This window comes from Coregonus clupeaformis, chromosome 14 (genome assembly GCF_020615455.1).
Source record: "Coregonus clupeaformis isolate EN_2021a chromosome 14, ASM2061545v1, whole genome shotgun sequence".
Taxonomy (NCBI): Eukaryota; Metazoa; Chordata; class Actinopteri; order Salmoniformes; family Salmonidae; genus Coregonus; species Coregonus clupeaformis.
Window position 1 is genome coordinate 13,212,190 of NC_059205.1, and position 15,476 is coordinate 13,227,665.

Consider the following 15,476-nt stretch of genomic DNA (forward strand, 5'->3'; position numbering starts at 1 on the left):
CCACATTCCACAGCCTAAATTAAAAATTGATTAAATTGATTTGATTTTCTCACCCATCTACAAATGTTTGCAAATGTATTGAAAATGAAATACAGAAATATCTTATTTACGTAAGTATTCACACCCCTGAGTCAATATACAGTGAGGGAAAAAAGTATTTGATCCCCTGCTGATTTTGTACGTTTGCCCACTGACAAAGACATGATCAGTCTATAATTTTAATGGTAGGTTAATTTGAACAGTGAGAGACACAATAACAACAAAAAAATCCAGAAAAACGCATGTCAAAAATGTTATAAATTGATTTGCATTTTACTGAGGGAAATAAGTATTTGACCCCTCTGCAAAACATGACTTAGTACTTGGTGGCAAAACCTTTGTTGGCAATCACAGAGGTCAGACGTTTCTTGTAGTTGGCCACCAGGTTTGCACACATCTCAGGAGGGATTTTGTTCCACTCCTCTTTGCAGATCTTCTCCAAGTCATTAAGGTTTTGAGGCTGATGTTTGGCAACTCGAACCTTCAGCTCCCTCCACAGATTTACTATGGGATTAAGGTCTGGAGACTGGCTAGGCCACTCCAGGACCTTAATGTGCTTCTTCTTGAGCCACTCCTTTGTTGTTTTGGCCGTGTGTTTTGGGTCATTGTCATGCTGGAATACCCATCCACAACCCATTTTCAATGCCCTGGCTGAGGGAAGGAGGTTCTCACCCAAGATTTGACGGTACATGGCCCCGTCCATCGTCCCTTTGATGCGGTGAAGTTGTCCTGTCCCCTTAGCAGAAAAACACCCCCAAAGCATAATGTTTCCACCTCCATGTTTGACGGTGTGCATGGGGTTCTTGGGGTCATAGGCAGCATTCCTCCTCCTCCAAACACGGCGAGTTGTGTTGATGCCAAAGAGCTCGATTTTGGTCTCATCTGAACACAAAACTTTCACCCAGTTCTCCTCTGAATCATTCAGATGTTCATTGGCAAACTTCAGATGGGCCTGTATATGTGCTTTCTTGAGCAGGGGGACCTTGCGGGCGCTGCAGGATTTCAGTCCTTCGCGGCGTAGTGTGTTACCAATTGTTTTCTTGGTGACTATGGTCCCAGCTGCCTTGAGATCATTGACAAGATCCTCCCGTGTAGTTCTGGGCTGATTCCTCACCGTTCTCATGATCATTGCAACTCCACGATGTGAGATCTTGCATGGAGCCCCAGGCCGAGGGAGATTGACAGTTATTTTGTGTTTCTTCCATTTGCGAATAATCGCACCAACTGTTGTCACCTTCTCACCAAGCTGCTTGGCGATGGTCTTGTAGCCCATTCCAGCCTTGTGTAGGTCTACAATCTTGTCCCTGACATCCTTGGAGAGCTCTTTGGTCTTAGCCATGGTGGAGAGTTTGTAATCTGATTTATTGATTGCTTCTGTGGACAGGTGTCTTTTATACAGGTAATAAACTGAGATTAGGAGCACTCCCTTTAAGAGTGTGCTCCTAATCTCAGCTCGTTACCTGTATAAAAAGACACCTGGGAGCCAGAAATCTTTCTGATTGAGAGGGGGTCAAATACTTATTTCCCTCATTAAAATGCAAATCAATTTATAACATTTTTGTCTCTCACTGTTCAAATAAACCTACCATTAAAATTATAGACTGATAATTTATTTGTCAGTGGGCAAATGTACAAAATCAGCAGGGGATCAAATACTTTTTTACCTCACTGTATGTTAAAATCACCTTTGGCATTGATTACAGCTGTGTGTCTTTCTGAGTAAGGCTCTAAGAGCTTTTCACACCTGGATTGTACAATATAAAAATTATTTAAGCTCTGTCAAGTTGGTTGTTGATCATTGCTAGACATTTTCAAGTCTTGCCATAGATTTTCAAGTAGATTTAAGTCAAAACTGTAACTAAGCCACTCAGGAACATTCACTGTTGTCTTGGTAAGCAACTTGGTAAGTATATAGCCTTATGGTTTAGGTTACTGACCTGCTGAAAGGTGAATTTGTCTCTCAGTGTCTGTTGTAAAGCAGACTGAACCAGGTTTTTCTCTAGGACTTTGCATTCCGTTTATTTTTATTCAAAACAACTCCCTAGTCCTTGCCGATGACAAGCATACCCATAACATGATGCAGCCACCACTATGCTAGAAAATATGAAGGGATGTGTTGTGTTGGATTTGCCCCGAACATAACTCTTTCTATTCAGGACATAAAGTTAATTTATTTGCAATATTTCTGCCAGTTTTACTTTAGTGCCTTATTGCAAAAAATATGGATGTTTTGGGATATTTTTATTCTGTACAGGCTTCCTTCTTTTCACACTGTCAATTATGTTAGTATTGTGGAGTAACTACAATATTGTTGATCTAGCCTCAGTTTTCTCCTATCCCAGCCATTAAACTCTGTAACTGTTTTAAAGTCACCCTTGGCCTCCTGGTGAAATCCCTGAGCAGTTTCCTTCCTCTCCAGAAACTGAGTAAGGAAGGACGCCTGTATCTTTGTAGTGACTGGGTGTATTGATACACCATCCAAAGTTAAATTAATAACTTCACCATGCTCAAAGGAATATTCAATGTCAGCTTTTTTTTTTACCCATCTACCAATAAGTGCCCCTCTTTGTGAGGCATTTGAAAACCTCCCTGGTCTTTGTGGTTGAATTTGTGTTTGAAATGAATTGCTTGACTGAGGGACCTAACAGATAATTGTATGTGTGGGGTACAGAGATGAGGTAGTCATTCAAAAATCATGTTAACGCTATTATTGCACACAGAGTGAGTACATGCAACTTATTATGCGACTTGTTAAGCACATTTTTACTCCTAAACTTATTTAGGCTTGCCATAACAAAAGGGTTGAATACTTATTGACTCAAGACATTTCAGCTTTTAATTTTGTATTATGGGGTATTGTGTGTAGGCCAGTGACACCAAATCTCAATATAACCCATTTAAAATGTAGGCTGTAACACAACAAAATGTGGAAAAAGTTAAGGGGTGTGAATACTTTCTGAAGGCTCTGTAAATAAAGACTGTATAATGATTATTGTGTGTTTCACAATAAACAGCCTATTGTGTCAAAGGTGATAATGAACTCTGTTTATTATGAAATACCAGTTGCCTTGCACTCACTATATGCACATTAGGGCCTAATATTAGGTAACTACACAGTTTATGTGCAACCCACTAGTCTACCTTTCCCCACCACAAAGCCTACCTTGTCATAACATTTTATTATTATTTTATTTTTTTTGTCATTTAGCAGACGCTCTTATCCAGAGCGACTTACAGGAGCAATTACGGTTAAGTGCCTTGCTCAAGGGCACGTTGGGGATTAGAACCAGCGACCTTTCGGTTACTGGCACTACGCTCTTAACCACTAAGCTACCTGAAGCGAATCAAATTGCAAACTTTGTTGAAAAAGCTCATTCATAGCAGGTCTACTACCAATGTGGGAGAAAACATTTATCTAAAGTTATTCAACACTTAGCCTTCATATGTTATAATTTTTTTGGTGTGTGGCAGTGTCCCATTCTGCAATCACTTTATTTACTTTAATGAAATTAGTTGGGAAATAGGCTGTTTGTTTTTCTCTTTTTGTAGCCACAGTATTCTCAGTCTGCTTCACCAGGATGTAGGATGCTTGTCGTGACCAGTGACCTAAAAGCACGTGATATGTCGGTCGTGACAGTCGACTTTACCTCAGATGATCGGACAAACTAGGCTGAAAAACTGAAAAATACCTGACCATGTAGCCTATTCTAAGGAAACCCTTAAGCCAGCGTTTCCCAAACTCGGTCCTCGGGACCTCAAGGGGTGCACATTTTGGTTTTTGCCCTAACACTACACAGTATAAAAACTCTTCCACAGTAGTATAGACTCGTGCTTCCTTGCCAAAAGGTGTTAGGCCTACTGCTGATAGGTAGCTCTCTCTGCTCTCTCCCTCCCCTCTGTCTGTCCTTGATTGCAGGAGTGAAGTCTGGTGTGCGGGAGTCAGGGTTCCAGCTGCAGCTCATTCACCATATCACCTCAGCCTTTAAGACCCGGTCAAACTTACCACTCATCGTCAGATCATAGTCAAGACGACCATATATTTGGAACCTGACTCCTGCCTCCGCTTCACTCCTGCCACCACCATCCTGCTCTCCATTACCGGACCTCTCTTTTGGACTCACCACGGACACTAGGACATTACGGTACCACACCTGCCCTGATCTGGATCTGTTACCCTCCCTGTACCTGGACTTGCTCTTCCCATATATTTGGAAACCTGGACTTTGAACATTGTAAATAAACCTGTTAAAACTTCTCTGGCTTGGTGTACTTGTCTGCATTTGGGTTCTTATCCAGTTAAATCATAACAAAAGGAGGCTATCGAAGAGGGGAGGGCTGCCTTCCGTTTGCCTACTAATTAATTTACACACTCCTCGACCACTGACCACTTCCGGGTCACGGAGGAGAGAGGACAGAGGATAGAGGACCTAGGCCAGACTTTTATCTAAACGAGAAACCCCCTATATGTCCTCCAGTGATGGCGCTTCACTGCTGATTTCTCCATTCACTAATCCGCCGAATGGGGCTGATATGGGTTTATCTCTCTCACCCATGTCGCCCCCGGGGGACCCCCGCTAAATTTGCCATGAATCCCAGGCCTGGCCACCCCATACATAGGCTACATAAAACAATGACAGTAAACAATTCCTTCCAGTAGGCCTATCAGAAGTCCTTTGATATTGGATCAATTTGTACATTCAACATATACAATAATTTAGCAAAGTGTTGTTGTTTATTAACGAATAGAATAGAATAGAATAGAATAGAATAGAATAGAGATTAGACCTACATTCAACTGAAATGTATATTACTATAATGATTATCATTATGATATGTTAATCATTATGATTATATGGCTATTATTATTATATGGCTATTATTATCAGGCTTATACTATAAGTTATAGGGTTATTTAGCCTAATGTTGATTGGCCATTAAGCCTTATGTTTGTTTGTTTTCCAGGGGGGAAAAATTGTATCAGAAAAATGTAACCACCTCGATTAACCTTTAGCCTATTCCTCGCATAGTTGTAGTTACTGGAGTTGCATCCATATATTTTTATGCTTTGCCCTCCACAAGCCTATATAGCCTACGACAGTCAAATAATAATGACTCATTTAATAAATAATGGGTTTAGGGGCTTATCGGGAACGAAGAGGCCGCTACCGTGCGCTTATCTCGCCTGACCACATTGCGCTCTTGTTCCGCTCCACAAACTGAGCGGGCGCGCTTTACGCAATGAGGAATAACTCAAACCTCACTTCCAGTTCCACACTGCACTTCACCCGCACAACAAAAAAAACTCAGACATGGATGACCCTCTCACAAAATGGCTCCACTTTCACACTAACATCAACATCACGTCGGGAACGGTGAGCATATAGAATTCATCTATATTTCATTTTCCATGCCTGCTTTGCACGCGAATTATTTTGAATTACAATTAGGAGTGTGTTTGAAGTGCTTTTTCGTTATTGTTCGTTCCTTGGACACTTTGGAATCCATTAGGAACGTAATAGGGCCTATTATTTTTCTCGATTAAAAAAATAAAACACACAATTATAGGTTCATTAGCCTAGGCCTAAATAATGATGTGGCTATTGGTTAAAACTGTTTTTTTTGTGCCTATTTTAATGACTGTATGGATAGGAATATTTATTGTCATTGTTTCATTGACAATGATAGGTTGTATTATTAGCCTACAGATAAAAATGATTGCCTTGTGATTTCTTCGTTGTTTTGAGTTATGGCAGCCTACACACTCCAATATTACATCATCTAGGCCTATAGAACAAGAAAGGGAACGAAAAAATGAATCCAAAATTCGAACAAAAGCTCGGTTATGTCAACCTTTGTTCCAAATGTCTGATGCAATTTATAATCGAAGTGACTGTCTATTGGATCTTAGGCTATTGCTTAAACCATGGGAGAATTTAAAAAAAATCATTATAGAGAAATAAAACCCATTATAGAGTCGTTGTAAAGGCCTTTTGATTCGTTTTTTTTATCAGTTAAATACGTTACCAATTAAGAATCATATTCACTTACTCTCTTGTTAAAAATAAATGAATTCACATGATCAAATTAAATAGGCCTATAAAAATGAATAATTTCAAGAACAAATCGGCTATTGAACGTTTATGCTCACAATTCTAGTGGCCTACCTTGCAACAACAACAAAAAACGTTAGAGGATTTGAATAAAAGGTCATGTTAAAAAAAAAACATCAACACCAATTGCCATTTCAAATGCCACATTGAATGCTTGCTCCATAGGCCTAGGTCAGGTTGTTGTTGACATGAGAATAATACACGTGTAAAACCCCAGTTGTTTGAGGGGGAAAGGACTTCGATGAACAACACAAACGATTGACCATCAAAAGCAGTTAATTCAATACTGTTTTTGACTGACCTCTCATAATGTAGGCACCTTGTGCTATTCATATTCTTTGTAGGCCTATTCGTTATTCGCATTTAATGTATTTCTTCTTCTTTGAATATTTTTAAATGTGGTACACTCAAACATGTCCATAGGTATTTGGTGAATTAATTTCAAGAAGTAGAACTAGCCAATTTTTTCATAATAGCAAACCCTTCGCTGAGCCTTCTAGGACTTATTTACTGGCTAATCCAAAATGTGGAAAATAAGTAACTCGACCATAGCCTACAAAATAACATGGCAACGTGTTGGTGATGACTATATGGGACATTGATGAGGCTATTTTTCTACTGCACTGTTGGAGCTAGGAACACAAGCATTTCGTTACACCCGCAATAACATCTGCTAAATATGTGTATGTGACCAATACAATTGGATTTGATTTGATTTGACATGCACCACCCGTTCTGAATCGAAAACATGTTAAAATTTGATGTGCAGATGCCTGCATTTTAGGGGTTATTTTCTTGCTAATTTCTAGGCTATACGAAATCAACACATTCTCACTTTAAAATGTGGGGCTTTATACCCGTATACACACGACCCTCCAAGTGATGAAATGATGGGGAAAAGTCTAGAATCTGAATCTGACCGGAAGAATCCCCCCCCAAAAAATGTTTAGGCTATGGCATGTGTCTTTTTACGAAACGTTTTTCTGCCCCATAGTGTGGTGTTTTCGACAGCTGATTTATGGAAAGGCAGGATATAACTGCAACGTGATGAAATTATGGAAAAAATGAAGCCGGAGCTTTGTCCTGTAAGTCCCGGTGCCAAATCGTGCAGCCCACTGAAGCAGGATTCCATCATCAGGGAGAATGGATGCAAAGACCTGGAGGACTCGAAGAAGGGGAACTTCCCTGGGGAGGGGGTTAAGACAGATGACGCGCCTCTGCGGGACCCGCGCAACCGGACCATCATCCTCAACGGTGTTGCCAAGGAAACCGCTTACGACGCTTTTGACCTGAAAAGGGAAGTACCAGTAATCGATCTCTCGAGGAGAGACGATATAAAGGCGGGACAGCAGAGAACGGACAGTCACACAGTACCCATCACGGAGCTTCGCAGACCACCCGTGCCATTGCCGCTGCCGCACCGAGACGCGCTGAACGACGCTCGAATGGTTCAGCTGAGCCCAAACGCGTTCCCTCTCCCGGCGCGAGCGATGCTCTACAACTTGGCGCAACCTCTCGCCGCAATCAACAGGTAAAATATAATAAAACATAAAATAGCCTAGCCTTTAAGCATTTGAAACAAATGTTATGTTTTACTGAAAGTTGTATTTCCTCCTAAAGCATATAGTCTATATTATAGCCCATACGTTATTCATCTTCATTTATTTTTAAGGTAGAATACTTATATGTTGCCTATTAGGTCTACTGATAGGCATACATCAACTCATGTAGTAGCTTGTTATCTAGAATATTGGCTTAATCTACCTTCACAGGGGTATCTGTCAGTGCCTTTACCTCTAGGCTACCTGTGTTGATTAATTGCAGTCTTTTCCTTGATTAATTTGAATGTGGAGGATTTCAGGTTAGTCTAATAATAATAATAATAATATGCCATTTAGCAGACTACTTGTGCCTATACTCACACATACTTTATGTGTTTTGGTTGTGAGTTGTAAGTATGGACACAGAGACCATCTGTGGTCCTCTGTAGCTCAGTTGCTAGAGCATGGCGCTTGCTACGCCAGGATAGTGGGTTCGATTTCCAGGACCACCCATCCTTAAAATGTATGCATGCATGACTTTAAGTCGCTTTGGATAAAATCCTCTGCTAAATGGCATATATTATAGAGCAGGACTGCCCAACACTGTTCCTGGAGAGCTACCGTCCTGTAGGTTTTTGCTCCAACCCTAATCTAGCACACCTGATTCTAATAATTAGCAGGTTGATAAGATAAATCAGGTTAGTAACACCTGGGTTGGAGCGAAAATCTCTCCAGGAACAGGGTTGGGCAACCCTGTTATAAAGGCTATAATTAGGCTATCACTTTCATGAAATATTTTGTTATTGCTTCATACTTCTAATTGGTGAGCTGTTATAGCCTATATGTGCCTGTGTGTAAATAGTATGTGTGTATGGTCATGTGTGTAGCTGTGCCTCATATATTTTCCCTGTCACTAGTCTTGGAGGGGAGTCGGAACAGTACTGCATGTACCCCAGCAACAGGGTAAAGCACCGTCCTGCGCCTTACGAGGTTGAGCTCGACGAGGGTAGGCGCATTTTAGATCTTTATAAGTATGGTAAAACGCACCTCTGCTGTGTCCACCTTCTGCTTACAGTCTTCTCCTCAATCCTCTCCTCATCCCAACGTCATCCCATTCCATTTATCCCCTGGCATGGCTGTAACATGGGCAGGTATTTAATACAATAGGCTACTGACCACCAACTTATAGAGAACTCCTAAACCTAATCTTCTGAAATAGTTGAATATACATGTGATGTCTATGGTTTTAGCTTCTTAGAGAAACATAATATACTGCATCTCATTTTCTCTATCTCCCACTCACAGTCAAATGCAGGCGTAGCATAAAGGGAGGGTGGAGGGAGTTAGCTGCTGCCATGCCAAGGCTTTGCTGCATAGTAAACTGGAGGATAAGGGAGGCCGGGTATGTTCCAGGAGCTTGTTATGCACCAACGGGATATTACATTTCTCAAATGCATTCCACAGTTTCTGACGTAAGCCGCAGGTATTGTGCATCGGCTTTATGTACCAATATATTAAAAACTACTTTGGAAAATACACTACATGACCAAAAGTATGTGGACACCTGTTTGTCGAACATCTAATTTCAAAATCATAGGCATTAATATGGAGTTGGTCCCCCCTTTGCTGCTACAACAGCCTCCACTCTTCTGGGAAGGCTTTCCACTAGATGTTGGAACGTTGCTGCGGGGACTTGCTTCCATTCAGCCACAAGAGCATTAGTGAGGTCGGGCACTGATGTTGGGTGATTAGGCCTGGCTCGCAGTCAGCGTTCTAATTCATCCCAAAGGTGTTCGATGGGGTTGAGGTCAGGGCTCTGTGCAGGCCAGTCAAGTTCTTCCACACCAATCTCGACAAACCATTTCTGTATGGACCTCACTTTATGCACAGGGACATTGTCATGCTGAAAAAGGAAAGGGCCTTCCCCAAACTGTTGCCACGAAGTTGGAAGCACAGAATTGTCTAGAATGTCATTGTATGCTGTAGCGTTAAGATTTCCCTTCACTGGAACTAAGGGGCCTAGCCCGAACCACGAAAAACAGCCCCAGACCATTATTTATCCTCCACAAAACATTACAGTTGACATTATGCATTGGGGGAGGTAGCATTCCCCTGGCATCTGCCAAACCCAGATTCGTCCGTCGGACTGCCAGATGGTGAAGCGTGATTCATCACTCCAGAGAATGCTTTTCCACTGCTCCAGAGTCCAATGGCGGCAAGCTTTACACCACTCCAGCCGACGCTTGGCATTGCGCATGGTGAGCTTAGGCTTGTGTGCGGCTGCTCGGCCATGGAAACCCATTTCATGAAGCTCCCGACGAACAGTTATTGTGCTGACATTGCTTCCAGAGGCAGTTTGGAACTCAATAGTGAGTGTTGCAACAGAGGACAGACGATTTCAGCACTTCAGCACTCTGCGGTCCCGTTCTGTGAGCTTGTGTGGCCTACCACTTCGCGGCTGAGCCGTTGTTGCTCCTAGACGTTTCCACTTCACAATAACAGCACTTACAGTTGACTGGGGCAGCTCTAGCAGGGCAAAAATTTGACGAACTGACTTGTTGGGAAGGTGGCCTCCTTTGACGGTGCCACGTTGACACTCACTGAGCTCTTCAGTAAGGCCATTCTACTGCCAATGTTTGTCAATGGAGATTAAATGGCTGTGTGCTTGATTTTACACACCTGTCAGCAACGGGTGTGGCTGAAATAGCCAAATCCACTCATTTGAAGGGGTATATACTTTTGTATATATAGTGTATATGATAATGGATAACATACATCACAGGAGGTTGGTGGCACCTTAATTGGGGAGAACGGGCTTGTGTTAATGACTGGAGCGGAATAGGTGGAATGGTATCAAATACATCAAACACATGGTTTCCAAGTGTTTGATGCCATTCCATTTGCGCCGTTCCGGCCATTATTAAGAGCTGTTCTCCAGTCAGCAACCTCCTGTGACATACATTTATGGACTCGTATCACCTATCACCAGATGCTTAAATACTTTCCCACATACTGTGGCGTAGTGACCCTCCCCACCAGCCCCAGCTCCTCCACTTGCCAGACTGCATCTCCTATCCCACTTCTGACATCAATGTAGCAAAGCCAAGAATAGAGTCCAACCAGCAACATTGTGCTCGCCAATCCAACACTGTAGTTGGTGTGCCAAAGTCTGAAACCTCGTTACATATGGCAGAGCATTGACAAATACATGTATTCAGATTGTAAAAGTGCAATTGTCTAAATAAGTATGACAGCTCACTGCGTAATATCTGGTTGCTTTATGATACATAATCAGCTCCTTAACCACAACACCACAGCTGTCTTCATAAATGCACAACGCAGTCCCTCATCACTACGCTGGCTTCTTTCATGCCTCTATTCTCATTTTGTGTCACACTCGACTACTTTACCACCTTTAACACATTCTCATCACTTATCGTTTTTAATTTACTTTGTGAACAGGAAGGCTTACATCTGAAGTGACCACTTCAATTCTGTAGAGGAGTTAAGAGAATGAGGAAGCCTGACTTTAACAATGAAATTGACATAATAAAACATTTGGACTGACTGAGTCTTACTCTTCATTTGTGCATCTCCCTTCCTACATCCCGTATCTCTACCGTTACTCCTCTCCCCTTCTCCTCTCCTCCTCCCCCTCTCCTCCTCCTCTCCCCTCCTCCTCCCATCCTCCTCTCCTCCTCCTGTCCTCCGCCAGCTGGCCAGCCAAAGATTGTACGGCGGATCTTCACCAACAGCCGGGAGCGCTGGCGGCAGCAGAACGTCAACGGGGCGTTCTCAGAGCTCCGGAAGCTCATCCCCACCCACCCGCCTGACAAGAAGCTGAGCAAGAACGAGATCCTGCGTCTGGCCATGAAGTACATCAGCTTCCTGTCCAACCTGCTGGATGACCAGGACGGAGGGGGCACAGTGGCCGCAAGCGACGAGACGGGGCTTCTGGTGGGGGGCCATGAGGGTGGACCCCAGGGGCCCTGTCAGGACGTGGTGGGACTGGCCACGGAGGACGACCCATTCCTCCAGGGCACGTTGTCGCCCGGGTCCAGCTGTGGGAGTCTGCCAGATGGGGACGGCAGTCCCGAGAGCTTCACAGAGGACAGGGACTCGCCCCCAGCCCAGAGGACTGTGCCCGCCCCGCGCGGTAGGGAACTGCGACGCAACGTGCGTCCACAAGACAGTTGCAGCCAGCGATGACGGTGATGATAATAGTGGTGGTGACAGTCATGACGATGGTGGTGACGGAGTTGACGATGATGGAGTTGATGGTGACGGTGTTGATGGTGGACCGCAGGAAAATCGAAATGGATTGACTTATGTCCCCGAAAGAGGGATGACAAGGGCCCTAGCATCTCTGAGCTTCATCTAAAGAGCGGTGCTTTAGGTTCTGGAAGCATGCTGAGGACAGAATTTCACTTCATCAGGATGCTAATCAGCCCATACTGAAGCCAATGGCAGCTTGCTTGGTATGGTCCTTATTTGGTCAGTTGGTTGACAAAACGAAAGACTTGTAAATTCTGCATGCTTTTAATGCTGTCTACGACCTGGGTTGAGGAACACCTCATATTTCCGGAGTTATGAATGTTCAAATACAGTGTGCTTCTGTTACACTATCATGTCATGAGAAGTATACATCCTATGTCATCATCATAGAAGTCACTGATGCCATGGTACACGAGGCGACGCAATGGAGGTTACATCAGGAAATGGCAATGCTGTCATGTTCTCACCTTGGGTTAAGATCCAACTTCGCCAGTTGTCAATGAGGGCATTCTAACTCTTCTGAATGGTCAAGTTTACGACAACAACACGACAACAGCATAGCTGTTTCACTGATAGCAATGACTTGACGTCAAATCTTCACAACATAATACACACTTAAACAAGTATTAACAACAATTATTTGCTTGAAAATGTGTTATCTTAAGTAAGGTCGCACTCACAACACATTATCAAACATGCACATATATCATTACCTACCAAAATATGTTCTACAGTGGTTCATGTCAAGTGATGTGATTAGGCAGTTTGATATATTTTAGACAGGGTTTTCAGGCAGGTTTTTTTTTTTAAGATTCTGCTCAGTGCTCCTGAACACATTAAATCAACAGTAGCCAAACAACATGTTCTCTAGAAAATGAATGACAAACATGTAGAATGATATAAATGTGGTACCTTATTTATATTTTTGGTCATACATAACTGATTAGCATTGAGTAAAACACCCCAGAGTAACATGGCAACTGACTGTGAACCGTGTGCACACACAAACACACACACACACACACAAACACACACACACACACACACACATCAAGTACAATCTGATTTCTGAGACACATTGCCATAGCATGTAGATGATGGACTTATGTGTGGCGAGGTAACAAGCAACTACATCTACCAGAGGTTAAGAAATTACAATTTCTCCTGTCAAGAGGTACAAATAGTATTTCCGTAACTGATGTCCAATGAAATCATATGATGACTCACCCAATAATTTTGTATATTATACATTTCTATTTCAATGTTTTTTTTCATTGTAATGCACTTGTGATTTGGTATGGTACACTAAGTATATCACCTCCTAAATATGCCCTCATTTTCTCTGTTGGGATTAGCAACGACACCAGCAGTTTTATGTCAGTAAACAGTGAGGCGTACATCTCTGTTGTTTGGTTATTTGATCACTGCTTTTTCAGCAGACATTTAGTAGCCTATCTTGGTACCTTTGGTTACTATTTTATGAACTACAGGAAAGCAAAGGGGCATTGTATGTTCTTTTTAGTAAAAAAGCATGTTTGTTGTATGATAGATATATCTATGACTATATGCAATGGCTTTTATATAAAATGCTGAATAAAATGAACACATGAAAAGGCAACAAAATACTCCTTATGTATGTTATAAACCATGTCTATGGCAGACTATTTTTTCAAACATTTTTATAACACAGATTTGTAAATTTCTGTTATGCATTTTTCTTTATTTACTTATTTCTCAGGAATCATTACCCATATAGAATTAAGACTATGGAACCAATGTGTTAACAATATTTGAAAACAATTTGTTCTTACATTTTAAAGCTGACAATCTAAAATGGACCAATCACTCCCTGTAACACATCCTACTGCCTAGACAATGTGAAGTAAATCCATAACCCCCCACAAGGGATGTAAAACACTCCCACTGGAGTGACAACTTCCTGCAAAGGTCATCATGGCTCAGTGACCTTCAGGATATCCTGCCATTGTGAAAGTGGTTCACAGTTTTTAGACCCTCCACACTCGCAGTCTGTCTGCAGCATTACCAAACAATCACAACCAACATGGAGAGTTATTCATTGATGATGCGACACAAAACCAAAAAGTAAACCACAAACACAGTAATAATGTACAAACACAGTAATAATGCATAAACGCTACATCAACCATTTTACTTAATGATAATATTGCAGTAAAAATATGTTTCTGTTTCTGTATGAATTATTGTGATATCAGCTCCACTTGCACACATCACAAAACCAAAGTGCATTGTTTCTAGGAAAGCGGAGACACCCTGGTGTTTTAGGACCTCTCCAGTATTCCGCAGTCGGCTATGTCTGGACTGTGACCTCCATAACTAACTCTATGACTGGACTGTGACCTCCATAACTAACTCTTTGACTAGACTGTGACCTCCATAACTAGCTCTATGACTGGACTGTGACCTCCATAACTAGCTCTGTGACTGGACTGTGACCTCCATAACTAGCTCTGTGACTGGACTGTGATCTCATAACTAACTCTGTGACTGACTGTGACCTCCATAACTAGCTCTATGACTGGACTGTGACTTCCATAGCTAACTCTGTGACTAGACTGTGACCTCCATAGCTAGCTCTGTGACTGGACTGTGACCTACATAACTAGCTCTGTGACTGGACTGTGAACGCCATAGCTAGCTCTGTGACTGGACTGTGACCTCCATAACTAGCTCTGTGACTGGACTGTGACCTCCATAACTAGCTCTGTGACTGGACTGTGATCTCATAACTAACTCTGTGACTGACTGTGACCTCCATAACTAGCTCTATGACTGGACTGTGACTTCCATAGCTAACTCTGTGACTAGACTGTGACCTCCATAGCTAGCTCTGTGACTGGACTGTGACCTACATAACTAGCTCTGTGACTGGACTGTGAACGCCATAGCTAGCTCTGTGACTGGACTGTGACCTCCATAACTAGCTCTGTGACTGGACTGTGACCTCCATAACTAGCTCTGTGACTGGACTGTGACCTCCTTAACTAGCTCTGTGACTGGACTGTGACCTCCATAACTAGCTCTGTGACTGGACCGTGACCTCCATAACTAGCTCTTTGACTGGACCGTGACCTCCATAACTAGCTCTGTGACTGGACTGTGACCTCCATAACTAGATCTGTGACTGGACTGTGTTCTCCATAACTAGCTCTGTGACTGGACTGCCAAACATTTACCTGCAAACTGGAGACTATAGTCATACTGTCCATCTAAAAAGAGTGAAAGAGTGAAAAAGTGACAAAAAGATAGGGTAAGTATGTGTGTGCTTGTGTGTTTGTGCTTGTATGTGCACGCATGTGTGTGTGTACGCCCGTGTGTGGATTTATCAGCTCAGTGCAGATGGATGGTAGAGTGGCTCTTGCAGCCAAATTATTCTGTATGTTAATGAGCTGTTATCTGACGCCCTGCAGGAACAATACACTGACTCTCACACAGTGGGGATCCAGCCTGCTGGGTACAGATTACACTGCCT

At 42.5% G+C, this 15,476-nt stretch overlaps 1 protein-coding gene across 1 annotated transcript; it reads left to right on the top strand.

The window, feature by feature from the left end:
- Positions 1 to 5,295: 5,295 nt before the first annotated feature.
- LOC121580797 (T-cell acute lymphocytic leukemia protein 1) lies at positions 5,296 to 13,577 on the top strand. Its single transcript, XM_041895837.2, has 4 exons — positions 5,296 to 5,411; positions 7,144 to 7,680; positions 8,608 to 8,696; positions 11,406 to 13,577. Exons 2-4 carry the CDS (start codon positions 7,205 to 7,207, stop codon positions 11,897 to 11,899), a joined length of 1,059 nt encoding a protein of 352 aa, XP_041751771.2. The 5' UTR covers positions 5,296 to 5,411; positions 7,144 to 7,204; the 3' UTR covers positions 11,900 to 13,577.
- The last annotated feature ends 1,899 nt before the right edge of the window (positions 13,578 to 15,476 follow it).

What these genes read in the sequence shown, in the direction of transcription:
- LOC121580797 (XM_041895837.2), top strand. Translation starts at nt 7,205, where the DNA reads ATGGAAAAAATGAAGCCGGAGCTTTGTCCTGTAAGTCCCGGTGCCAAA. An exon ending in CCTCTCGCCGCAATCAACAG is followed by an intron (nt 7,681 to 8,607) that starts GTAAAATATAAT and finishes CCCTGTCACTAG; the next exon opens with TCTTGGAGGGGAGTCGGAAC. An exon ending in CGAGGTTGAGCTCGACGAGG is followed by an intron (nt 8,697 to 11,405) that starts GTAGGCGCATTT and finishes GTCCTCCGCCAG; the next exon opens with CTGGCCAGCCAAAGATTGTA.